This window comes from Pyrgilauda ruficollis, unplaced genomic scaffold, assembly GCF_017590135.1.
Source record: "Pyrgilauda ruficollis isolate IOZ18807 unplaced genomic scaffold, ASM1759013v1 scaffold431, whole genome shotgun sequence".
Taxonomy (NCBI): Eukaryota; Metazoa; Chordata; class Aves; order Passeriformes; family Passeridae; genus Pyrgilauda; species Pyrgilauda ruficollis.
The window spans coordinates 27,616-52,931 of record NW_024525835.1 but is presented as its reverse complement, the minus strand read 5'-3'; the positions used below and the strand labels follow the sequence as shown (position 1 = coordinate 52,931).

At 53.8% G+C, this 25,316-nt stretch overlaps 2 protein-coding genes across 2 annotated transcripts; one reads left to right on the top strand and one right to left on the bottom strand.

The window, feature by feature from the left end:
* Positions 1-2,196: 2,196 nt before the first annotated feature.
* Positions 2,197-23,318, top strand: LOC121359323 (DDB1- and CUL4-associated factor 8-like). The gene is given in 14 exon segments (XM_041478210.1): positions 2,197-2,587; positions 4,864-4,933; positions 5,455-5,525; positions 7,020-7,538; positions 8,536-8,676; positions 10,756-10,850; positions 13,195-13,305; positions 14,046-14,118; positions 14,377-14,434; positions 15,313-15,420; positions 18,311-18,441; positions 18,917-18,936; positions 21,493-21,763; positions 23,184-23,318. Coding segments are annotated over 13 exon segments (1,758 nt in total). The 5' UTR covers positions 2,197-2,587; positions 4,864-4,884; the 3' UTR covers positions 23,295-23,318.
* A 1,369-nt stretch (positions 23,319-24,687) lies between these two features.
* Positions 24,688-25,112, bottom strand: LOC121359324 (astrocytic phosphoprotein PEA-15-like). Its single transcript, XM_041478211.1, has one exon. It carries the CDS (start codon positions 25,084-25,086, stop codon positions 24,751-24,753), a length of 336 nt encoding a protein of 111 aa, XP_041334145.1. The 5' UTR covers positions 25,087-25,112; the 3' UTR covers positions 24,688-24,750.
* Positions 25,113-25,316: the final 204 nt, after the last annotated feature.

Below are 25,316 nucleotides of genomic sequence, written 5' to 3'. Positions count from 1 at the left end.
GGACACTGGGGGGACACTGGGGACCCTACAGGGATGGGGGAACCCTACAGGGACATTGTGGGGACACTGGGGACCCTGCAGGGGTGGGGGGGCCCTATAGGGACACTGGGGGGGCAGAGTGACCCCAAGCAGGAGCTTGACCCTACAACAACACTGGGGGTGACCCTGTAACAACGCTGGGGACCTTACGGTGACATCGGTGACCCTGCAGTGACCCCATAACAACATTGGGGACCCTATAACCACGCTGGGGACCCTGCAGTGACCCCAAACACGGGTGACCCTACCATGACAGGGGTGAGATGACCCTATAGTGACCCTATAACACAGAGTGACCCTATAACCACACTGGGGACCCTACAATAACAAGTGACCCTATGGTGATCCTTTAACCACATTGGGGACCCTACAGTGACCCCAAACAGGGGTGACCCTGCAATGACAGGGGTGAGGTGGCCCTACAGTGACCCTATAACACAGAGTGACCCTATAACAACACTGGGGACCCTGCAGTGACCCTAAATCGGGGTGACCCTACAGCAACAGGGGTGAGGTGACCCTATGACAACACTGGGGACTCTACAGTGACCCTGAACAGGGGTGACCCTGTAACAACATGGGGGTGACCCTGCAGTGACCCTGTAACAACATTGGTGACCCTATAACCACACTGGGGACCCTACAATAACAAGTGACCCTATAGTGATCCTTTAACAACACTGGGGACCCTGCAGTGACCCCATAACCCCACTGGTGACATTGCAGTGACCCCAAACAGGGGTGACCCTACAATGACAGGGGTGAGGTGACCCTATAACAACATTGGGGACCCTGCAGTGACCCTACCTACAATGACAGGGGTGAGGTGACCCTATAACAACATTGGGGACCCTACAGTGACCCCATAACCCCACTGGGGACCCCATAACCCCACTGGGGACCCTGCAGTGACCCTAAACAGGGGTGACCCTATAACCCCATTGGTGACCCTATAACCACACTGGGGACCCTACAATAACAAGTGACCCTATGGTGATCCTTTAACCACATTGGGGACCCTACAGTGACCCCAAACAGGGGTGACCCTGCAATGACAGGGGTGAGGTGGCCCTACAGTGACCCTATAACACAGAGTGACCCTATAACCACACTGGGGACCCTACAATAACAAGTGACCCTATGGTGATCCTTTAACCACATTGGGGACCCTACAGTGACCCCAAACAGGGGTGACCCTGCAATGACAGGGGTGAGGTGGCCCTACAGTGACCCTATAACACAGAGTGACCCTATAACAACATTGGGGACCCTACAGTGACCCTAAATCGGGGTGACCCTACAGCAACAGGGGTGAGATGACCCTATGACAACACTGGGGACTCTACAGTGACCCTGAACAGGGGTGACCCTACAGTAACATTGGGGTGACCCTGCAGTGACCCTATAACCACACTGGGGACCCTGCAGTGACCCTAAACAGGGGTGACCCTATAACCCCATTGGTGACCCTATAACCACACTGGGGACCCTACAATAACAAGTGACCCTATGGTGATCCTTTAACCACATTGGGGACCCTACAGTGACCCCAAACAGGGGTGACCCTGCAATGACAGGGGTGAGGTGGCCCTACAGTGACCCTATAACACAGAGTGACCCTATAACCACACTGGGGACCCTACAATAACAAGTGACCCTATGGTGATCCTTTAACCACATTGGGGACCCTACAGTGACCCCAAACAGGGGTGACCCTGCAATGACAGGGGTGAGGTGGCCCTACAGTGACCCTATAACACAGAGTGACCCTATAACAACACTGGGGACCCTACAGTGACCCTAAATCGGGGTGACCCTACAGCAACAGGGGTGAGGTGACCCTATGACAACACTGGGGACTCTACAGTGACCCTGAACAGGGGTGACCCCGTAACAACATGGGGGTGACCCTGTAACAATATTGGTGACCCTGCAGTGACCCCAAACAGGGGTGACCCAACAATGACAGCGGTGGGGTGACCCTATAACAACATTGGGGACCCTACAGTGACCCTATAACCCCACTGGTGACCCTGCAGTGACCCCAAACCGGGGTGACCCTACAGTAACAGGGGTGAAGGTCTGGGAATTTTTGGGGTGACCCCCAAACTTTTGGGAGGGGTCCCTGAATATTTTTGGGGTCCCCTGAGATTGGTGGGGGGAGGGGGGAATCTGGGAAAAGTCCTGGAGTTTTTGGGGGGAATCCCTGAATTTTTGGGGTCCCCAAAGATTGGAGGGTCCCCAAAAATTTGGGAATCCCCAAAAATTTGGGGTCCTCAGGAACGGAGGGAATTTTCTTGGGGATTTTGAGGGGAGGGGGTTCCCCAAAATTTGGGAATTCCCAAGGATCGGGGGGGTCCCCAAGGATTGGGAAAGGTCCCCAAAATTTGGGGTTTTCCAGGATTTGGGGAATTCCCAAAAATCCAGAGGGGGTCCCCAGGGATTGGAGGGTCCCCAAAATTGGGGGGTCCCCAAAATTGGGGGTCCCTGACCTTTGACCCCGCGCTCCCCCCAGCTCCAGCCCCGCTGTCCCCGGCACCTGGCCCAGGTGAGTGCAGTCCAATCCTGGGGGGATTTTGGGGGGATTTGGGGTTTTGGGGGAGTTTGGGATTTCTCCAGGATTTGGGAAACTTCTGGGAATGCTCCTGGGGATCCGTCCTGAGGGATTTGGGGGATCCATCCTGAGGGATTTGGGGGATCCATCCTAAAGGATTTGGGGGATCCATCCTGAGGGATTTGGGGATTTCATCCTAAAGGATTTGGGGGATCCATCCTAAAGGATCCCAGGGGATTTGGGGGATCCATCCTGAGGATTTGGGGGATCCATCCCAGAGGATTTAGGGATTTCATCCTGAAGGATTTGGGGGCTCCATCCTGAGGGATTTGGGGATTTAATCCTAAAGGATTTGGGGGATCCATCCCAGGGGATTTGGGGGATCCATCCTGAGGATTTGGGGGATCCATCCCAGAGGATTTAGGGATTTCATCCTGAAGGATTTGGGGGCTCCATCCTGAGGGATTTGGGGATTTAATCCTAAAGGATTTGGGGGATCCATCCCAGGGGATTTGGGGGATCCATCCTGAGGATTTGGGGGATCCATCCCAGAGGATTTAGGGATTTCATCCTGAAGGATTTGGGGGCTCCATCCTGAGGGATTTGGGAATTTCATCCTAAAGGATTTGGGGGATCCATCCCAAGGAATTTTGGGTTCCATTCCTGGATTTGGGGGCTCCATCCCAAGGGATTTGGGGATTTAATCCCAAAGGATTTGGGGGCTCCAACCCAAAGGATTTGGGGATCCATCCATGAGAAATTTGGGGGATCCATCCCAAGGGATTTGGGGGCTCCAACCCAGGGGATTTGGGGGATCCATCCCTAAGGATTTGGGGTCTCCAACCCAAAGGATTTGGGGGCTCCAACCCAGGGGATTTGGGGGATCCATCCTGAGGGATTTGGGGATCCTTTCCTGAGGGATTTGGGGGATCCATTTAGGAGGATTTGGGGTTGCCCAGTTTGTCCCAGTTTCTCCCCCAGTTTCTCCCACTTTCTCCCATTTTTTATCCCAGTTCCTCCCAGTTTCTCCCAGTTTCTCTCCCAGTTTCTCTCCCAGTTTCCCCCAGTTTCTCCCACTTTCTCCCATTTTTTATCCCAGTTCCTCCCACTTTCTCCCACTTTCTCCCAGTTTCTCCCAGTTTCTCTCCCACTTTCTCCCACATTATCCCAGTTTTTATCCCAGTCTCTCCCAGTTCTTCCCAGTTTCTCCCATTTTTTTATCCCAGTTCCTCCCAGTCTCTCCCAGTTTGGGCCAGCAGGAGCCTGGGCAGGGCAGCTCTGCCTCCAGAGGCTCTGGAATGCCCCGGGATGTTTTTTTGGGATATTTTTGGGAGCAGCAGCGTCAGCCTGAGCCTGTCCAGATGCGCCCAGGCAGCCGCGGAATCCCGGGATTTCGGGAGAATTCCCACATCTCCCACCCCCCTCTGGATCAGGAGTGGATCCCAGCCCTGGGGGCTCCTTCCTGATCCCTCACCTGGCAGTGGGAGCAGAAAATTCCCGGGATTGGAGGCAAAAATTCCCGGGTTTGGAGGGGGAGGGGGAATTCCAGTGCTGGCCCTTGGGGTTGTTTGGGATTCCGGCAGAATTCCAGGGAATTCTGTGGAATTCCAGGCCTCTGCTGCTGCCCTTTCCCATGGAAATGGGATTTTTGGGAGGCTGGGGGGCCGGCAGTGCTCTCCTGGGGAGATTCCAGGGGGAGTTTTTGGTGGGAATGTGTTTAAAGACGGATCTTTAGAATCCCAGATTTCTCAGGGTTGGATTTTCCCGGGATGCTGAGCAGGGTTTGGGTGTCCTGCAGCATTCCCAGGTGGTTTTTCCATGGAAAGTGGGAATTTTGGGAACAGCCAAGCCAGGTTTGGGTGTCCTGCAGCATTCCCAGGTGGTTTTTCCATGGAAAGTGGGAATTTTGGGAACAGCCAAGCCAGGTTTGGGTGTCCTGCAGCATTCCCAGGTGGTTTTTCCATGGAAAGTGGGAATTTTGGGAACAGCCAAGCCAGGTTTGGGTGTCCTGCAGCATTCCCAGGTGGTTTTTCCATGGAAAGTGGGAATTTTGGGAACAGCCAAGCCAGGTTTGGGTGTCCTGCAGTGTTCCCAGGTGGTTTTTCCGTGGAAAATTGGGATTTTGGGAACAAACTCGACCCCGTGGGGCTCTGTGGCAGGTGGAAAAAGGGGAATTTTGTGTGGGAATGTTCCAGAGTGGATTTTTGGGATCCCAAACCCCTCGGGATGGGATTTTCCCGGGATGCTGAGATGTCCCCGTGTCCCCGCAGGGATTCCCGTGGGAAGCGGCGATGTCGGACAAGGGCGGCAGCATGGACGGCAGGACGGACATTGTCAACGGTGAGGGGACAGCTGGGGACAGCCAGGGGACAGCTGGGGTGGCAGCGGAGGTGGCAGGGTGACAGTGACAGGGTGGCAGCAGTGATGGCAGCGATGGTGACAAGGCAACGGTGACAGCGAGGGTGGCAGCAGAGGTGACAGTGCCAGGGTGGCTGTGATGGTGACAAAGTGGCCGTGGTGGTGACAGCGATGGTGCCAGGGTGTCAGTGCAGGTGCCAGCCATGGTGCCACCACGCTGTCCCCCTGGTGGTGGCAGTGTCACCAGTCCCTGTCCCCGCCCCCAGGCAGTGACACTGTCCATCCTTGTCCCCCTGCAGCCTGTCCAGCAGTGGTGACACCGGTGACAGTGTGATGTCCCTGTCCCCAGGCAGCCTGTTGAGCTGTCCCCATGGCAGTGTGACACCCGTGACACTGCTGTCCCCATGGTGGCACTGCGATGTCCCTGTTCCCAGGCAGAATGGTGACACTGGTGGCACAGTGCTGTCCCCATGGTGACACTGTCCCCTGTCCCCTGTCCCCAGGCAGCCTGTCGAGCAGCCCCGAGGACATGTCAGCCGAGGAGGGCCGGTGTCACTGCGATGTCCCCATGGCAGTGTGACACTGGTGGCACTGTGCTGTCCCCGTGGTGACACCCTGCTGTCCCCTTGTCCCCAGGCAGCCTGTCCAGCAGCCCCGAGGACATGTCAGCCAAGGAGGGCCGGTGTCACTGCGATGTCCCCATGGTTTTAAATCAGGTTTTAACTGAGGTTTTAACTGAGGTTTTAAATGAGGTTTCAAATGAGATTTTAAATGAGGTTTTAACTGAGGTTTTAAAAGATTTTATTCCTTTATCAGTCTCGGTGCATAGTGAGACACAGGAGATGTAAAACTGGGTAGTGGCTGCTGCTTCACAGGGGGCTGAGGGGGGAAAGAGGTGGTAAAAGAGGTTTTAAATCAGGTTTTAAATTGGGTTTTAAATCGGGTTTTAAATTAGGTTTTAAATTAGGTTTTAAATGAGGTTTTAACTGAGGTTTTAAAAGGTTTTATTCCGTTATCAGTCTTGGTGCATAATGAGACATAGGAGATGTAAAACTGGGTGGTGGTTGCTGCTTCTGTCACTACAGGGAGGCTGAGCGGGGAAAGAGGTGCTAAAAGAGGTGGTGAAAGAGGTTTTAAATGGCTGAGGTTTTGAGGTTTTAAATGAGGTTTTAACTGAGGTTTTAAAAGATTTTATTCCATCATGAGTCTCGATGCATAGTGAGACACAAGAGTGGGTGGCTGCTGGTTTTCTTGTAAAAACTGAGGAAGTTTTCACACTTGATTATGGAAAGTCACCCTACAGTAGCAAGGGACCCAAAGTGACCCTACAATAACCTTGGGTGACCCTACAAAAACATTGGTTTTCTCTAAAAACTGAGAAAGTTTTCCCACTTGATTGTGGGAGGTGATCCTACAAAAACATTGGGGTGACCCTACAGTGACCCTAAATGTGGGTGACCCTGCAATAACATTGGATTTCTCTAAAAACTGAGAAGATTTTCACACTTGATTGTGGAAGGTCACCTTACAGTAACTTTGGGGTGACCCTAAACACGGGTGACCCTACAACAAAGTTGGTTTTCTATGTAAAACTGAAAACTGAGAAAGTTCTCACACTTGGCTGTGGGAGGTCACCCTACAGTGACATTGGGGTGACCCTAAACACGGGTGACCCTACAACAAAGTTGGTTTTCTATGTAAAACTGAGAAAGTTTTCACACTTGGCTGTGGGAGGTCACCTTACATTAACTTTGGGGTGACCCTAAACACGGGTGACCCTACAATGACATTGGCACACTTGACTGTGGGAGGTCACCCTACAATGACATTGGGGTGACCCTAAACACGGGTGACTCTACAACAAAGTTGGTTTTCTATGTAAAACTGAAAACTGAGAAAGTTCTCACACTTGGCTGTGGGAGGTCACCTTACAGTAACATTGGGGTGACCCTAAACACCGGTGACCCTACAATGACATTGGGGTGACCCTAAACACGGGTGACCCTACAATGACATTGGGGTGACCCTAAACACAGGTGACCCTACAACAAAGTTGGTTTTCTTGTAAAAACTGAGAAAGTTCTCACCCTTGGCTGTGGGAGGTCACCCTACAATGACATTGGGGTCACCCTACAACAACGCTTTTCTCTGTAAAAACAGAACACTTCCCCACTTTATTACTCAAAAAGCAGCTATTACTGCCCGCTTACCAGCAGCTAACCCCGTAACAACTAAGCAGCCGTGCCAAGGCAGCCCCGTAAAGCTGAGCCTGTGTCCCCAGGTGGCCTCGGAGACGTGGGCGCTGCCGCGGCCGCGCTGGCGGGCGATCCCGGCGCTGCGGCAGCGCCAGCTGGGCGGCTGCTCGCGCTTCGTGGCGCAGGCCTGCGGCGCCCGGCTCTTCGTGCAGAAGTTCCGGCTGCAGCACGGCCTGGAGGGGCACACGGGCTGCGTCAACACGCTGCACTTCAACCAGCGCGGCACCCGCCTGGCCAGCGGCAGCGACGACCTCAAGGTGCTGGTGTGGGACTGGCTGCGGCGCCGGCCCGTGCTGCAGTTCGACAGCGGGCACAAGAGCAACGTCTTCCAGGTGGGCACGGTGGGCTTCTGGGGTGGGCATGGTGGGCTTCTGGGGTGGACATTGTGGGTTTTTGGGGTGGGCATCGTGGGTTTTTGGGGTGGGCGTGGTGGTCTTTTGGGGTGGGAGCACAAAGGACTGGCTGTGGCACTGGCCTGTGCTGCAGTTCCACAGTGGGCACAAGAGCAACGTCTTCTAGGTGGGCGTCGTGGGTTTTTGGGGTGGATGTCGTGGGCTTTTGGGGTGGGCGTGGTGGGTTTTTGGGGTGGGATCACAAAGGGGATGTGTTGGCTGCGTGGGTTTCCCAAAGTTTGTGGGTGTCTGTTTAGGTGTTGTTCTAAAGTTTGTCATTCTAAGGGTTTGGAGTGGGAGAGGATCCCAGGAAAATGTCACCTGGGCTAGGGAATTGCTGGGAAAGGTGTCCCTGGAGTGAGGGGATGTGGGGGCAGTTTGGGTGGGGTTTTGGGGTGGGAGCACAAAGGGGATGTGTTGGCTGCGTGGGTTTGCCAAAGTTTGTGGGTGATTGTTGAGGTGCTTTCAAAAATTCATCGTTCTAAGGGTTCCTGTTTGGGGTGGGAGAGGATCCCAGAAAATCCCCAAGGGGTGTCTCGGGATCCATCGTCTGCATGGGTTTCCCAGAGTTCCTGGGTGTTTGTTTGGGTGTTGTTCTAACATTTGTCATTCCAAGGGTCCCTCGTGGGAGAGGATCCCAGGAAAATGTCACCTGGGCCAGGGGATGCTTGGGAAAGGGTCTGGGAACAGGTCACCAAATCCCACAGACTGACACCCCAATTCCTGGGAGATTTTGGGATGATACCCTGGGAGATTTTGGGATGTTTCCCAGGGGAGACTTTGGGATGATTCCCAAGAGAACTGTGACAATTCCCAGAACAACTCCAGCAATTCCCCCCATCCCTTTCCCCTCCCACCTCCTCTGCGGCTCCCCCTCTCCTGTTACCACCCCCCTGTCCCTTTTTCCCACTTTTCCCCCGTTTTCCCTCTTTCCCAGGCCAAGTTCCTGCCCAACAGCGGTGACTCCACGCTGGCCATGTGTGCCCGGGACGGGCAGGTGCGCGTGGCCGAGCTCTCGGCCACCCAGTGCTGCCGCAGCACCAAGCGCGTGGCCCAGCACAAGGGGGCTTCCCACAAGGTGAGGGGGGCTTGGGAATGCCAAATCCCGGGATTTGGGGTGCCTGGGAATGGGGGAATGCAGTGGAAATGGGCTGGGAATGGTGTGGGAGTGTCACCACGCAGGTGACACCCGGTGCTGTCACAGCACTGAGTGCGTGGCCCAGCACAAGGGGGCTTCCCACAAGTTGAGGGGGGCTTGGGAATGGCAAATCCCGGGATTTGGGGTGCTTGGGATTTGGGAGTGGCAAATCCCGGGATTTGGGGTGCCTGGGAATGGGGGAATGGGCTGGGAATGGTGTGGGAATGGTGTGGGAGCATCACCACGCAGGTGACACCCGGTGCTGTCACAGCACTGAGTGCGTGGCCCAGCACAAGGGGGCTTCCCACAAGTTGAGGGGGGCTTGGGAATGGCAAATCCCGGGATTTGGGGTGCCTGGGAATGGGGGAACGCAGTGGAAATGGGGTGGGAGCAGTGGTGGGAGCAGGGGATGTCACCACAGAGGTGACAGAGGCTGCCACAGCACCGAGTGCGTGGCGCAGCAAAAGGAAGCCTCCCACAAGGTGAGGGGGATTTGGGAATGGCAAATCCCAGGATTTGGGGTGCTTGAGGTGCTTGGGATTTGGGAATGACAAATCCTGGGATTTGGGGTGCTTGGGGATGGGGGAACACAGTGGGAATGGGGTGGGAGCAGTGGTGGGAGCAGGGGATGTCACCACAGAGGTGACAGAGGCTGCCACAGCACCGAGTGCGTGGCGCAGCAAAAGGAAGCCTCCCACAAGGTGAGGGGGATTTGGGAATGGCAAATCCCAGGATTTGGGGTGCTTGAGGTGCTTGGGATTTGGGAATGACAAATCCTGGGATTTGGGGTGCTTGGGGATGGGGGAACACAGTGGGAATGGGGTGGGAGCAGTGGTGGGAGCAGGGGATGTCACCACAGAGGTGACAGAGGCTGCCACAGCACCGAGTGCGTGGCGCAGCAAAAGGAAGCCTCCCACAAGGTGAGGGGGATTTGGGAATGGCAAATCCCAGGATTTGGGGTGCTTGAGGTGCTTGGGATTTGGGAATGACAAATCCTGGGATTTGGGGTGCTTGGGGATGGGGGAACACAGTGGGAATGGGGTGGGAGCAGTGGTGGGAGCAGGGGATGTCACCACAGAGGTGACAGAGGCTGCCACAGCACCGAGTGCGTGGCGCAGCAAAAGGAAGCCTCCCACAAGGTGAGGGGGATTTGGGAATGGCAAATCCCAGGATTTGGGGTGCTTGAGGTGCTTGGGATTTGGGAATGACAAATCCTGGGATTTGGGGTGCTTGGGGATGGGGGAACACAGTGGGAATGGGGTGGGAGCAGTGGTGGGAGCAGGGGATGTCACCACAGAGGTGACAGAGCTGCCACAGCACCGAGTGCGTGGCCCAGCAAAAGGAAGCCTCCCACAACATGAGAGGGGCTTGGGAATGGCAAATCCCGGGATTTGGGGTGCTTGGGATTTGGGAGTGGCAAATCCCGGGATTTTTGGGGTGCCTGGGAATGGGGGAATGCCGTGGGAATGGGATGGGAGCAGGGAATGTCACCACGGAGGTGACAGAGCTCCCACAGCACGGAGCCCAGCACAAGGGGCCTTTCCACAAGGTGAGAGGGATCCCAGGAATGGCAAATCCTGGGAATGCCGAATCCTGAGAATGCCCAATCCCAGGATTTGGGGTGCTTGGGAATGGGGGAGATCTTTTCCTGGAGATCCGAGGGGTTTTTGGGAGAAAGGAAGGGATTTTCCCACTTTCTGTGCAGCAGAAATCAATTCCCAAATATTTCAAGCCTTGGATGTGGCCATTGTCACCTTTGATGTCACCGCGCAGGTGAGGGGGGTGGGTTTAGCCACTCAGCTCCATTAAAATCCAGGAATTTTGGGATTTTCCCACTTTTTGGGTGCAGTTCAGACCCTTGGCTGTGCTGTTGTCCCCATGACGTCACCCAGATGGCATCGCTGCATTTCGGGGCGGGAATCCCCAAACCTGGGGTTTTTCCAGGTGGATTTTCCTGTTTTTTTGTGATTTTTGGGAGTTGTTCTCATTGCTTTTTCCCTTTTTTCCCCCCAACCCCAGCTGGCGCTGGAGCCAGACTCGCCCTGCACGTTCCTGTCTGCAGGGGAGGACGCCGTGGTCTTCACCATCGACCTGCGGCAGGACCGGCCCGCCTCGTGAGTGAGGGGAAAAGTGGGAATTCTGAGGGGAAAAGTGGGAATTCTGAGGGGAAAATCAGGAATTCTGGGCAGGAGATGGGAATTCCGTGGGTGAAAGGGGAATTCTGTGGGGGAAGAAAGGGGATTTGAGGTAGGAAATGGGGATTCCATCGACCTGCGGCAGGACCGGCCCGCCTCGTGAGGGAGGGGAAAAGTGGGGATTCTGAGGGGAAAATCAGGAATTCTAGGTGGGAAGTGGAAGTTCTGTGGGGGGAAAAGGGTATTTGGGGGGGGAAATGGGGATTCCGTTGACCTGCGGCAGGACCGGCCCGCCTCGTGAGGGAGGGGAAAAGTGGGGATTCTGAGGGGAAAATCAGGAATTCTAGGTGGGAAGTGGAAGTTCTGTGGGGGGAAAAGGGTATTTGGGGGGGGAAATGGGGATTCCGTTGACCTGCGGCAGGACCGGCCCGCCTCGTGAGGGAGGGGAAAAGTGGGGATTCTGAGGGGAAAATCAGGAATTCTAGGTGGGAAGTGGAAGTTCTGTGGGGGGAAAAGGGTATTTGGGGGGGGAAATGGGGATTCCGTTGACCTGCGGCAGGACCGGCCCGCCTCGTGAGGGAGGGGAAAAGTGGGGATTCTGAGGGGAAAATCAGGAATTCTAGGTGGGAAGTGGAAGTTCTGTGGGGGGAAAAGGGTATTTGGGGGGGGAAATGGGGATTCCATTGATCTGTGGCAGGACCGGCCTGCCTTGTGAGTAAGGGGAAAATTGGGAATTCTGAGGGGAAAAGTGGGAATTCTGAGGGGAAAATGGAGAATTCTGTGGAGGAAATGGGGAATTCTGTGCAGGAAGAGGGAATTCTGTGGGTGAAATGGGAATTCTGTGGGGAAAAAAGGGTATTTGGGGTGGGAAATGGGGATTCCATTGGTCTGAAATAGGATCGGCCTGCATCACAAGTGATCAGAAAATTGGGAATTCTGAGGGGAAAATTTGGAATTGTGAGGGGAAATTTGAGAATTCTGAGGGGGAAAATGGGAATTCTGGGCAGGAAATGGGAAAGAGGTGGGTTTTGGGGAAAAATCAGGGTTTTTTTGGGAAATCAGGGATTTTTGGGAAAATCAGGTTATTTTTGTGAGGAAAAGGGGTTGGGTGTTTTTTGGAAATTGAGATTTTTACAGGAAAATTTGATATGTTTTGTGGGAACATAAATATTTTTGGGGAAAAAATTGAATTTTTTTGGCAAATGGATTTTTTGAGGGGGGAAATAGATTTTTTTTTTTTTTAAACCAGAGGAATTTTGTGAGAAAACATTTTTTGGGGGGGAAATCAGGTTGGTTTTTTTGGGAAAAACAACTGTTTTTTGAGGAAAAAACACTTTTTTGATGAAAATGAGGGACTTTTGTGCAAAACCTGATTACTTTTATAGGGAAAACCAGGTTTTTTTTGTGGGAAAAGCAGGGATTTTTTGAGGAAAAGCAGTTTTTCTGTCTGCCTGTGTTTTTCCAAGCCTCCAGGCTGTCATTCTGGAGGCTGATCCAGCCCAAATCCTGGGGTTTCATAACCAGGACGAGCCCTTTAATCCCTGATCCCGCCGGAATCCGCGGCTGGAGCTGATCCCAACCCCCTCCCTGGGCTCGATCCCTTTGGAATTCTCACCCTGCCAGAGCCAACCCCAAATCTTCCCTCCTGGAATGGCCCAAATTCCCTCAAATTCCAGCTGTTTTCAGGGATTTTTTTTTGAAAAATTAGGGTTTTTGGGGAAAAAAAATGGGGATTTTGGGGGGAAAATTAGGATCCTGGGGGGAATAATGCAGATTTTAATGGGGGGAAAGGTGGACAGGAAAATGAGGATTCTGTCAGGAAAATGGGGAGTTTTGGAGTTTTTTTGGTTTTTGTTTTTTTTTTTTTAAATGGGAATTTGGTAGGGGAAACATGCAGGATTTGGGAAATAACAGGTGGAGTTCGGGGAAAAATCAGGGTTTTTTTGGGAAATCACATTTCCTTTGGTAATTCCAGCCTGTCCTCTGGGCTGGATCCCTTTGGAATTTTGCCCTGGTGGAGTCAACCCTTAATATTTCTCTCCTGGAATGCCCCAAATTCCCAGAAATCCCAGATATTGGAGGGGAGAACTTCCCCAAATCCCATTTTCCCTTTGGGAATTCTCCCAGTGTGGATTTTTCCATGGGGAAATTCCCAACCTTGGGAACATTCCCCACCCTCATTGCCCAAATCCTGCTGATTGTGGGGATTTTCTCTCCCTGGGAATTCCTTTGGGCTGGGATTTGGGGGGATTGGGGCTGGGATTTGGGCTGGGATTTGGGGGGGTTGGGGCTGGGACTGGGCTGATCCCGAGGGTTTTCCCAGGAAATTGGTGGTGACGAAGGAGAAGGAGAAGAAGGTCGGGCTCTACACCATCTTTGTCAACCCTGCCAACACCTCCCAGTTCGCTGTGGGCGGCCGCGACCAGTTCGTCAGGTGGGGCCGAACTGGGAGCACTGGGAGAGCCCAAATCCTGGGATTTCCCTTCCCAAATCCATGATTTCCCCTGCCCAATTTGCCTTTCTCAAATCCAACTTTTGCCCTTCCCAAATCCATGGTTTCCCTGTCCCAAATCAGGGGCCAGGACCACTTTGGGAGGTGAGGCCAAACTGGGAGCACTGGGGGAGCCCAAATCCAGGAATTTCCCATCCCAAATCCACAATTCCCCCATCCCAAATCCACAATTCCCCCATCCCAAATCCAGAAATTCCCAAATCTGCCTCTTTCCCTTCCCAAATCCCCAATTTTGCCTTCCCAAATCCAGGACTGGGACCAGCACAGAATTCCAGGGAATTTTAGGATGGAATCTGGGGCATGGGAATGTTTTTTCTGCCCCAAATCCCCAGGGAATTTTAGGATGGAATTTGGGGCATGGGAATGTTTTTTCTGCCCCAATTCCCCAGGGAATTTTAGGCTGCAATTCAGACCATGGGAACATCATTCCTGCCTCAACCCCCCAGGGAATTTTTAGATGGAATTCAGACCATGGGAACATAATTTCTGTCCCAAATCTGGGCCTATCCTGGCACAAAAATCCCAGGGAATTTTAGGATGGAATTTTGAGCCCTGGGATCTCAGAACAGGAATTTTGAGGATAAAAAATCCTCCCTGGAGTGAATCCAACCTTTTTTTTTTATTATTATTTTTTTTAATTTTCTTCCCCTTGATTCCTGCAGGATTTATGACCAGAGGAAAATCGATGAGAACGAGAACAACGGAGTCCTGAAGAAGTTCTGCCCCCACCACCTGGTACTGGGCATACTGGGAGCACTGGGAGGGGACTGGGAGCACTGGGATCACCCCAGAGCAATCCCATGGGAAAAAGCTGCTCCTTTTCCTGGAGAATCCTTCAGGAACAGGCAGAAACAACTCCCAAAAATCTCTTTTTTTGGTTTTTTTTTCCCCCTCAATCCTCATTTTCTGCCTCCCTGCATCCTCATCTGGGGGTTTGACACTCGGAATTCCCAGGAAAAGGGGCTGGAGCTGAGCTTTTTCCCACTTTTCCAGGTAAACTGCGAGTCCAAAGCCAACATCACCTGCCTGGTCTACAGCCACGACGGCTCAGGTGAGTCCAGGTGGGAATCTGGGGAGTTCTGGGGGGTCCCACCCCCTCAAACCCCCTCATTTCCCACCAAAAAAAAATCAGGTTTTCCAAAAAATACCCATTTTCCCAAAAAACACCTGTTTATCCTCAAACAAACACCTCTTCCCCCAGAAAACCTGACTTCTCCCCTGCCAAATTCCATATTTTCCAAAATAAAAATAATTCCCCCCCGAAAAAAACCTGTTGAGTTCCCGACCCTCCTGTTTTTTTCCCATTTTCCTCCCATTTTTTCCCATTTTCTTGCTGGTTTTCCCCTTCCCCCATTTTTTCCTCTTTCCCCATTTTCCCTGCTGCTTTTCCCCATTCCCCCCATTTTTTCTCCATTTTCCTGCTGTTTTTTTCCCTTCCCCCTTTTTCCCCATTCTCCTCCCATTTTTCCCATTTTCATCCTCTTTTTTCCCATTCTCCCCGTTTTTCCCATTCTCCTCCCATTTTTCCCATTCTCCCATTTTTCCCCTTTTCCTCCTCTTTTTTCCCATTTTTCCCATTCTCCTCCCATTTTTCCCATTCTCCCATTTTTCCCCTTTTCCTCCTCTTTTTTCCCATTTTTCCCATTCTCCTCCCATTTTTTCCCATTTTCCTCCCATTTTTTCCCATTCACCCCTGTTTTTTCCCATTTTCCTCCTGTTTTTCCCCTTCCCCCATTCCCCTTCTCCCCATTTTTCCCCTTTTCCCCATTTTCCTGCTGCTTTTTCCCATTTCCCCTCTGTTTTTCCCCATTTCCCCAGCGTTTTTCCTCGATTCCCCCCATTTATTCCCCATTCCCCCCTGGTTTTTTTCCCAGTTTCCCTGTGTTTATTCCCATTTTCCCATTTTTTCCCGGTTTTTCCCCGTTGCAGAGCTGCTGGCCTCCTACAACGACGAGGACATTTACCTGTTCGACTCGGCGCACAGCGACGGCGCGCAGTACAGCCGGCGCTACAAGGGCCACCGCAACAACGCCACGGGTAACGCCCAGGTCATCCCATTCCCATTTTCCCATTTTTTCCCGGTTTTTCCCCGTTGCAGAGCTGCTGGCCTCCTACAACGACGAGGACATTTACCTGTTCGACTCGGCGCACAGCGACGGCGCGCAGTACAGCCGGCGCTACAAGGGCCACCGCAACAACGCCACGGGTAACGCCCAGGTCACCCCAAAACACCCCAAAAACAACCCCAAATCCATCCCAAATCACCCCAAATCCATCCCAAATCACCCCAAAACCAGCCCTAAACCAGCGCACCTGAAGAAGTTCTGCCCCCACCACCTGGTACTGGGCATACTGGGAGCACTGGGAGGGGACTGGGAGCACTGGGATCACCCCAGAGCAATCCCATGGGAAAAAGCTGCTCCTTTTCCTGGAGAATCCTTCAGGAACAGGCAGAAACAACTCCCAAAAATCTCTTTTTTTGGTTTTTTTTTCCCCCTCAATCCTCATTTTCTGCCTCCCTGCATCCTCATCTGGGGGTTTGACACTCGGAATTCCCAGGAAAAGGGGCTGGAGCTGAGCTTTTTCCCACTTTTCCAGGTAAACTGCGAGTCCAAAGCCAACATCACCTGCCTGGTCTACAGCCACGACGGCTCAGGTGAGTCCAGGTGGGAATCTGGGGAGTTCTGGGGGGTCCCACCCCCTCAAACCCCCTCATTTCCCACCAAAAAAAAATCAGGTTTTCCAAAAAATACCCATTTTCCCAAAAAACACCTGTTTATCCTCAAACAAACACCTCTTCCCCCAGAAAACCTGACTTCCCCCCTGCCAAATTCCATATTTTCCAAAATAAAAATAATTCCCCCCCGAAAAAAACCTGTTGAGTTCCCGACCCTCCTGTTTTTTTCCCATTTTCCTCCCATTTTTTCCCATTTTCTTGCTGGTTTTCCCCTTCCCCCATTTTTTCCTCTTTCCCCATTTTCCCTGCTGCTTTTCCCCATTCCCCCCATTTTTTCTCCATTTTCCTGCTGTTTTTTTCCCTTCCCCCTTTTTCCCCATTCTCCTCCCATTTTTCCCATTTTCATCCTCTTTTTTCCCATTCTCCCCGTTTTTCCCATTCTCCTCCCATTTTTTCCCATTTTCCTCCCATTTTTTCCCATTCACCCCTGTTTTTTCCCATTTTCCTCCTGTTTTTCCCCTTCCCCCATTCCCCTTCTCCCCATTTTTCCCCTTTTCCCCATTTTCCTGCTGCTTTTTCCCATTTCCCCTCTGTTTTTCCCCATTTCCCCAGCGTTTTTCCTCGATTCCCCCCATTTATTCCCCATTCCCCCCCTGTTTTTTTCCCAGTTTCCCTGTGTTTATTCCCATTTTCCCATTTTTTCCCGGTTTTTCCCCGTTGCAGAGCTGCTGGCCTCCTACAACGACGAGGACATTTACCTGTTCGACTCGGCGCACAGCGACGGCGCGCAGTACAGCCGGCGCTACAAGGGCCACCGCAACAACGCCACGGGTGGGAAAACACCCCCAAATCCATCCCAAGACACCCCCAAATCCATCCCAAATACACCCCAAAACCAGCCCCAAAATCAGCCCTAAAACTGCCCCAAATTACCCCAAAAACACCCCAAAACCAGCCCTAAACCAGCGCAGTACAGCCGGCGCTACAAGGGCCACCGCAACAACGCCACGGGTAATGCTCAGGTCATCCCAAAGTCATCCCAAAACCAGCCCCAAATCACCCCAAAAATGGCCTGAAACCACCCCAAAACCAGCCCAGGAACAGCCCCAAAACTACCCCAAAACCAGCCCCAAATCCATCCCAAAACCAGCCCTAAACCAGCGCAGTACAGCCGGCGCTACAAGGGCCACCGCAACAACGCCACGGGTAATGCTCAGGTCATCCCAAAGTCATCCCAAAACCAGCCCCAAATCACCCCAAAAATGGCCTGAAACCACCCCAAAACCAGCCCAGGAACAGCCCCAAATCACCCCAAAACCAGCCTAAAACAGCACAGTACAACCGGCACTACAAGGGCCACCGCAACAACGCCACGGGTAACGCCCAGGTCATCCCAAAATCACCCCAAAACCAGCCCCAAATCCATCCCAAATCACCCCAAAACCAGCCCCAAATCCATCCCAAAACCAGCCCTAAACCAGCGCAGTACAGCCGGCGCTACAAGGGCCACCGCAACAACGCCACGGGTGGGAAAACACCCCCAAATCCATCCTAAATACACCCCAAAATCAGCCCTAAAACTGCCCCAAATTACCCCATAAATATCCCAAAACCAGCCCTAAACCAGCGCAGTACAGCCAGTGCTACAAGGGCAACCGCAACAGCACCACAGGTAACGCCCAAATCACCCCAAAAATCCATCCCAAAACACCCCAAAAACAGCCCCAAATCCATCCCAAAACCAGCCCCAAACTCAGCCCAGGAACAGCTCCAAATCACCCCAAAACCAGCCCTAAAACAGCCCAGAAACACCCTGAAAACAGTCCCCAAAAAGCCCAAAATTACCCCCAAACCAGCCCTGAAACAGTCCAGAAACAGCCTGAAAAATCAACCCTAAACCCACGCCAAAATCAGCCTTCAATCAGCCCTAAAATACCCCAAAATCAACCCTAAATCCTTCCCCGAATTACCTCAGAATCAACACCAAAATCAACCCTAAATCAGCCTTAAATCACCCCAAAATCAACCCTAAATCATCCCAAAATCAGCCCTAAAACACCCCAAAATCAGCCCTAAATGCAACCCCAAAATAACCCTAAACCCCCCCAAAAACCCCCCTGGAGATCCCTAAAAACCCTTCTGGGAAACATTTCCTTGGCTTCCCAGCCAGGAATTCCACTGGAGACAACCCCAACCTCCCATTTTTTCCTATTTTTCCCGTTTTCCCCTGTTTTTCCCCCGTTTTTCCAGTGAAAGGGGTGAATTTCTACGGCCCCAAGAGCGAGTTCGTGGTGAGCGGCAGCGACTGCGGCCACATTTTCCTGTGGGAAAAATCCTCCTGCCAGATCGTGCAGTTCATGGAAGGGGACAAGGGCGGAGTGGTGAGACCCCAAAATTCCCAAAATTCCCGCTTTTCCCCCCACCCCACCCATCCCCTTTTCCCTCTGTTCCGACCCCAAAAGCAGCGGGATGGCCCCGTTCCCGTTTTCCAGGGGTTTGAGGGTGGGGCAGGATCCCAAATTTGGCCGATTCCCCAGGAGCCTCTGGGATTTTTCCAGGTGTTTCCTGCAGGAAAGGGAAGTGCCTGTGCTGGGAATGGCTGCATCCCGAATTTCCTCTGCTGGGAACTCCTGCCTCTCCTGCTTTGGGATGGGCAGGAAGGGCCCCTTCCCTTTCCCCCCCCCTTTCCCCCCCTTTTTCCCTCTTTTCCCCCTTTTTTCCCTTTTTTACTCATTTTCTCACCCCCTTTTTCCCCGGTTTTTTCCCAGGTGAGCTGCACCCTCACCTTCCCCATTCCCAATCCCATTCTCAATCCAATTTTTCCTCTTTTTCTCACTTTTCCCCCTTTTTTCCCAGGTGAACTGCCTGGAGGGGCAGCTCCCCCATTCCCAATCCCATTCCTGATCCCAAAATCTCTCTTTTTCCCAGGTGAACTGCCTGGGATTGCCATTCCCAACCCCAAAATCCCCATTTTTCCCACTATTTTTCCCGTTTCCCCAGGTGAACTGCCTGGGATTGCCATTCCCAATCCCAAATCCCCACTTTTCCCACTATTTTTCCCATTTTCCCCAGGTGAACTGCCTGGGACTGCCATTCCCAATCCCCAAATCCCCATTTTTCCCACTATTTTTCCCATTTTTCCCAGGTGAACTGCCTGGGATTGCCCTTCCCAATCCCATTCCCAATCCCCAAATCCCCACTTTTCCCATTTTTCCCCATTTTTCCCAGGTGAACTGCCTGGGATTGTCATTCCCAATCCCCAAATCCCCACTTTTCCCATTTTTCCCCATTTTTCCCAGGTGAACTGCCTGGGATTGCCATTCCCAATCCCCAAATCCCCATTTTTCCCATTTTTCCCCCATTTTCCCCAGGTGAACTGCCTGGGATTGCCATTCCCAATCCCATTCCCAATCCCCAATTTCCATGGAATCTGACCCAGGATTTTCATGGAATCTGACCTGGGATTTCCTTGGCATGTGACCCGGGTTTTCCATGGAATCTGACCCGGGATTTCCTTGGAATGTGACCTGGGATTTCCTTGGAATCTGACCCGGGATTTCCATGGAATCTGACCCAGGATTTTCATGGAATCTGACCTGGGATTTCCTTGGCATGTGACCCGGGTTTTCCATGGAATCTGACCCGGGATTTCCTTGGAATGTGACCTGGGATTTCCTTGGAATCTGACCCGGGATTTCCATGGAATCTGACCCAGGATTTTCATGGAATCTGACCTGGGATTTCCTTGGCATGTGACCCGGGTTTTCCATGGAATCTGACCCGGGATTTCCTTGGAATGTGACCTGGGATTTCCTTGGAATCTGACCCGGGATTTCCATGGAATCTGACCCAGGATTTTCATGGAATCTGACCTGGGATTTCCTTGGCATGTGACCCGGGTTTTCCATGGAATCTGACCCGGGATTTCCTTGGAATGTGACCTGGGATTTCCTTGGAATCTGACCCGGGATTTCCATGGAATCTGACCCAGGATTTTCATGGAATCTGACCTGGGATTTCCTTGGCATGTGACCCGGGTTTTCCATGGAATCTGACCCGGGATTTCCTTGGAATGTGACCTGGGATTTCCTTGGAATCTGACCCGGGATTTCCATGGAATCTGACCCAGGATTTTCATGGAATCTGACCTGGGATTTCCTTGGCATGTGACCCGGGTTTTCCATGGAATCTGACCCGGGATTTCCTTGGAATGTGACCTGGGATTTCCTTGGAATCTGACCCGGGATTTCCATGGAATCTGACCCAGGATTTTCATGGAATCTGACCTGGGATTTCCTTGGCATGTGACCCGGGTTTTCCATGGAATCTGACCCGGGATTTCCTTGGAATGTGACCTGGGATTTCCTTGGAATCTGACCCGGGATTTCCATGGAATCTGACCCAGGATTTTCATGGAATCTGACCTGGGATTTCCTTGGCATGTGACCCGGGTTTTCCATGGAATCTGACCCGGGATTTCCTTGGAATGTGACCTGGGATTTCCTTGGAATCTGACCCGGGATTTCCATGGAATCTGACCCAGGATTTTCATGGAATCTGACCTGGGATTTCCTTGGCATGTGACCCGGGTTTTCCATGGAATCTGACCCGGGATTTCCTTGGAATGTGACCTGGGATTTCCTTGGAATCTGACCCGGGATTTCCATGGAATCTGACCCAGGATTTTCATGGAATCTGACCTGGGATTTCCTTGGCATGTGACCCGGGTTTTCCATGGAATCTGACCCGGGATTTCCTTGGAATGTGACCTGGGATTTCCTTGGAATCTGACCCGGGATTTCCATGGAATCTGACCCAGGATTTTCATGGAATCTGACCTGGGATTTCCTTGGCATGTGACCCGGGTTTTCCATGGAATCTGACCCGGGATTTCCTTGGAATGTGACCTGGGATTTCCTTGGAATCTGACCCGGGATTTCCATGGAATCTGACCCAGGATTTTCATGGAATCTGACCTGGGATTTCCTTGGCATGTGACCCGGGTTTTCCATGGAATCTGACCCGGGATTTCCTTGGAATGTGACCTGGGATTTCCTTGGAATCTGACCCGGGATTTCCATGGAATCTGACCCAGGATTTTCATGGAATCTGACCTGGGATTTCCTTGGCATGTGACCCGGGTTTTCCATGGAATCTGACCCGGGATTTCCTTGGAATGTGACCTGGGATTTCCTTGGAATCTGATCCGGGATTTCCTTGGCATGTGACCCGGGATTTCCTTGGAATCTGACCTAGGTTTTCCTTGGAATCTGACCCGGGATTTCCTTGGAATGTGACCCGGGTTTTCCATGGAATGTGCCCTGTGATTTCCAGAATCTGATCCGGGATTTCCTTGGAATGTGACCCGGGTTTTCCATGGAATGTGCCCTGGGATTTCCACAGAATCTGACCTGGGTTTTCCATGGAATGAGCCCCGGGATTCCCATTAAATCTGACCCGGGATTTCCTTGCAATCTGACCCGGGATTCCCATGGAATGCGCCCCGGGATTCTCATGAAATCTGACCCGGGATTCCCATGGAATGCGCCCCGGGATTCCCGTGGGATTTAACCCTTTTCCCGCCAGGTGATCAAGAAGAACAAGGTGGAGCGGGACGAGGACAGCCTGCACCACACGGACATGTTCGACAGCCACATGCTCTGGTTCCTCATGCACCACCTGCGCCAGCGCCGCCACCACCGGGTACTGCTGCTGCACCTCTGCTGCCCCTCTGCTGCACCTCTGCTGCACCTCTGCTGCACCTCTGCTGCCCCTCTGCTGCACCTCTGCTGCACCTCTGCTGCCCCTCTGCTGCACCTCTGCTGCACCTCTGCTGCCCCTCTGCTGCACCTCTGCTGCACCTCTGCTGCCCCTCTGCTGCACCTCTGCTGCACCTCTGCTGCCCCTCTGCTGCACCTCTGCTGCACCTCTGCTGCCCCTCTGCTGCACCTCTGCTGCACCTCTGCTGCCCCTCTGCTGCACCTCTGCTGCACCTCTGCTGCCCCTCTGCTGCACCTCTGCTGCACCTCTGCTGCCCCTCTGCTGCACCTCTGCTGCACCTCTGCTGCCCCTCTGCTGCACCTCTGCTGCACCTCTGCTGCCCCTCTGCTGCACCTCTGCTGCACCTCTGCTGCCCCTCTGCTGCACCTCTGCTGCACCTCTGCTGCCCCTCTGCTGCACCTCTGCTGCACCTCTGCTGCCCCTCTGCTGCACCTCTGCTGCACCTCTGCTGCCCCTCTGCTGCACCTCTGCTGCACCTCTGCTGCCCCTCTGTGGAATCTGACCCGGGATTTCCTTGGAATGTGACCTGGGATTTCCTTGGAATCTGATCCGGGATTTCCTTGGCATGTGACCCGGGATTTCCTTGGAATCTGACCTAGGTTTTCCTTGGAATCTGACCCGGGATTTCCTTGGAATGTGACCCGGGTTTTCCATGGAATGTGCCCTGTGATTTCCAGAATCTGATCCGGGATTTCCTTGGAATGTGACCCGGGTTTTCCATGGAATGTGCCCTGGGATTTCCACAGAATCTGACCTGGGTTTTCCATGGAATGAGCCCCGGGATTCCCATTAAATCTGACCCGGGATTTCCTTGCAATCTGACCCGGGATTCCCATGGAATGCGCCCCGGGATTCTCATGAAATCTGACCCGGGATTCCCATGGAATGCGCCCCGGGATTCCCGTGGGATTTAACCCTTTTCCCGCCAGGTGATCAAGAAGAACAAGGTGGAGCGGGACGAGGACAGCCTGCACCACACGGACATGTTCGACAGCCACATGCTCTGGTTCCTCATGCACCACCTGCGCCAGCGCCGCCACCACCGGGTACTGCTGCTGCACCTCTGCTGCACCTCTGCTGCCCCTTCTCCCTGCTTCTCCCTGCTTTTCCCCCTTTTCCCTGCTTTTCCCCCACTTTTCCCTGCTTTTCCTTGTTTTCCCCCACTTTTCCCTGCCTTTTCCATGCTTTTTCCCCACTTTTCCCTGCTTTTCCCCCTTTTCCCTGCCTTTCCCCCACTTTTCTCTGTTTTCCCCCACTTTTCCCTGCTTCCCCCCACCCCGTTTCTCCCCCGTTTCTCCCCCGTTTCTCCCCCGTTTCTCACCCACCCCTGCCGTTCCCGCAGCGCCGCCGGGACCCCGGGGCCGATTCCCCCTCGGACGATTCCGGGAGCTCCTCGGACACCTCGGACGATGAGGAGGAGGGGCCGGACCGGGTGCAGTGCATGCCCTCGTGAGCCCCAAAACCCCCAAAATCCCCCCAAAAAAACCCCCAAAACCCCAGCCCGGGGGGGGCCCCACCCCACTAACACTTGGAGCTTTGTATTGACCCTGTTCAGCCCCCCCAAATTCCCAGTTTTCCCCTTTTTTGGGGTCCCCTTCCCCTTTTTTTCCCTTTTTCCCCCTCCTTTATGGGGTCCCCTCCCCCTTTTTCCCCTTTTTTGGGGTCCCCCCTCAATTTGGGGGGGTCCAGGGGGGATTTTTTACTGCCCCCCTTCTCCCCCCAGTTTTTTTGGGACCCCTGCCCCACCCCTTGAGCTCTTCAAGCGCCCCTTTTTTGGGGAGGGGGAGTCCCACCCCTTTTTCCTCATTTTCCCTCTTTTTTCCTCATTTTCTCCCCCTTTTTCCTCATTTCTCCCCCTTTTTTCTCATTTTTCCCACCTTTTTCCTGCTTTTTGCCCTTTTTTCTTCCCTTTTTTCCCTCCATTTCCCCCTTTTTTTCTTTTTCCCCATTTTTCTTTCTCCCCTTTCTTTCCCTCCCCCCATTTTTTTTTCCTTTTTTCCCCCATTTTTCCCTCCCCTTTCCCCCTCCTTTTATTCTCTTATTTTCTCCCTTTCCCCCCCACTTTTCCTTGGTTTAGGGGGGTCTGGGGGTGTCCCCTGCCCCCCCCCCGAGGGTCCCCAACCCTCCCTGGGGGTCCCCAACCCTGCCCGGGGAGGGTTTTATCCCGGGGGTCCCTGTCAGTGCTTTGGGATAATTCGGGGGGGGGGTCCCAGCCCTTCCTGAGGGTCCCCAGCCCTCCCTGGGTGTCCCCAACCCTGCCCGGGGGTCCCCAACCCCTCCTGGGGGGTCTTTTATCCCCCCTTGGGGTCCCTGTTCCTACCCAGGGGTGACTGGGGAGGGGTCGCTGTCCCTGCTTGGGGACAATGACAGTTCCTCTCCCTGGGGGTGCCTGGCTGTCCCTGTCCCCGGCTGTCCCTGGGTGTCCCCATCCCTGGGTGTCTCTGTCCCCGCCTGTCCCTGTCCCCATCCCCGGCTGTCCCTGCCTGTCCCTGTCCCCATCCCTGTCCTCATCTGTCCCTGTCCCCGCCTGTCCCTGTCCCGATCCGTCCCGGTTCCTGTCCCCATCCCCGGCTATCTCCGCGCTGGGGACAGGGGAGGGAGAGGATGGGGACAAGGAGGGGGACAGGGATGGGAACAGGGAGAGGACAGGGGAGGATGGGGACAGGGATGGGGACAGGTGAGGGACAGGATGGGGACAGGGACAGGGATGGAGAAGGGAGAGGGACAGGGGACAAGCAAGGGACAGGATGGGGACAGGGATGGAGACGGGAGAGAGATGGGGACAGGATGGGGACAGGGACTGGGAGAGGGCTCAGGTGGCGGGGAGAGGGACAGGGACTGGGGACTGGCACAGGGCTCAGGTGACAGGGACTGGGACAGGGACTGGGCTCAGGTGACAGGGACAGAGCTCAGGTGACAGGGACAGAGCTCAGGGGACCGGGATGGGGACCCGCCCAGAGCTGGAGCAGCCCCGGGGCGCGGGGAGGGGACAGTGCCGGTGGCACGGGGTGTCCCCGGGTCACACCTCGGTCCAGCTTGCTGTGGCGCTCCAGGAAGGCGAACCAGTGGTGGCCGGTGGCGATGGCGTCCCCCTCGCCGCTGGGGATGTCCTCGCGACACGCGGACTTGAGCTGCTCCAGGTCCTCGGCCGTGATGTTCTGGGCCAGCTCCTCCAGCAGACTGCGGTACTCGGCCATGGCTGGGGACACGGGGACATGGGGACATGGGGACATGGCTGGGGACATGGCTGTGCTGGGCCAGCTCCTCCAGCAGACTGCGGTACTCGGCCATGGCTGGGGACACGGGGACATCAGGGACATTGGGGACACTGGGGACATGGCCATGGCTGCGGTCATCAGGGACATGAGGGACATCACTGCGAGGGGACGGGGGCATTGATGTTCTGGGCCAGCTCCTCCAGCAGACTGCGGTACTCGGCCATGGCTGGGGACACGGGGACATCAGGGACATTGGG

Excerpts from the sequence above, each read along its gene's own strand:
- LOC121359324 (XM_041478211.1), bottom strand. The coding sequence starts at position 25,086 with ATGTCCCCAGCCATGTCCCCATGTCCCCATGTCCCCGTGTCCCCAGCC.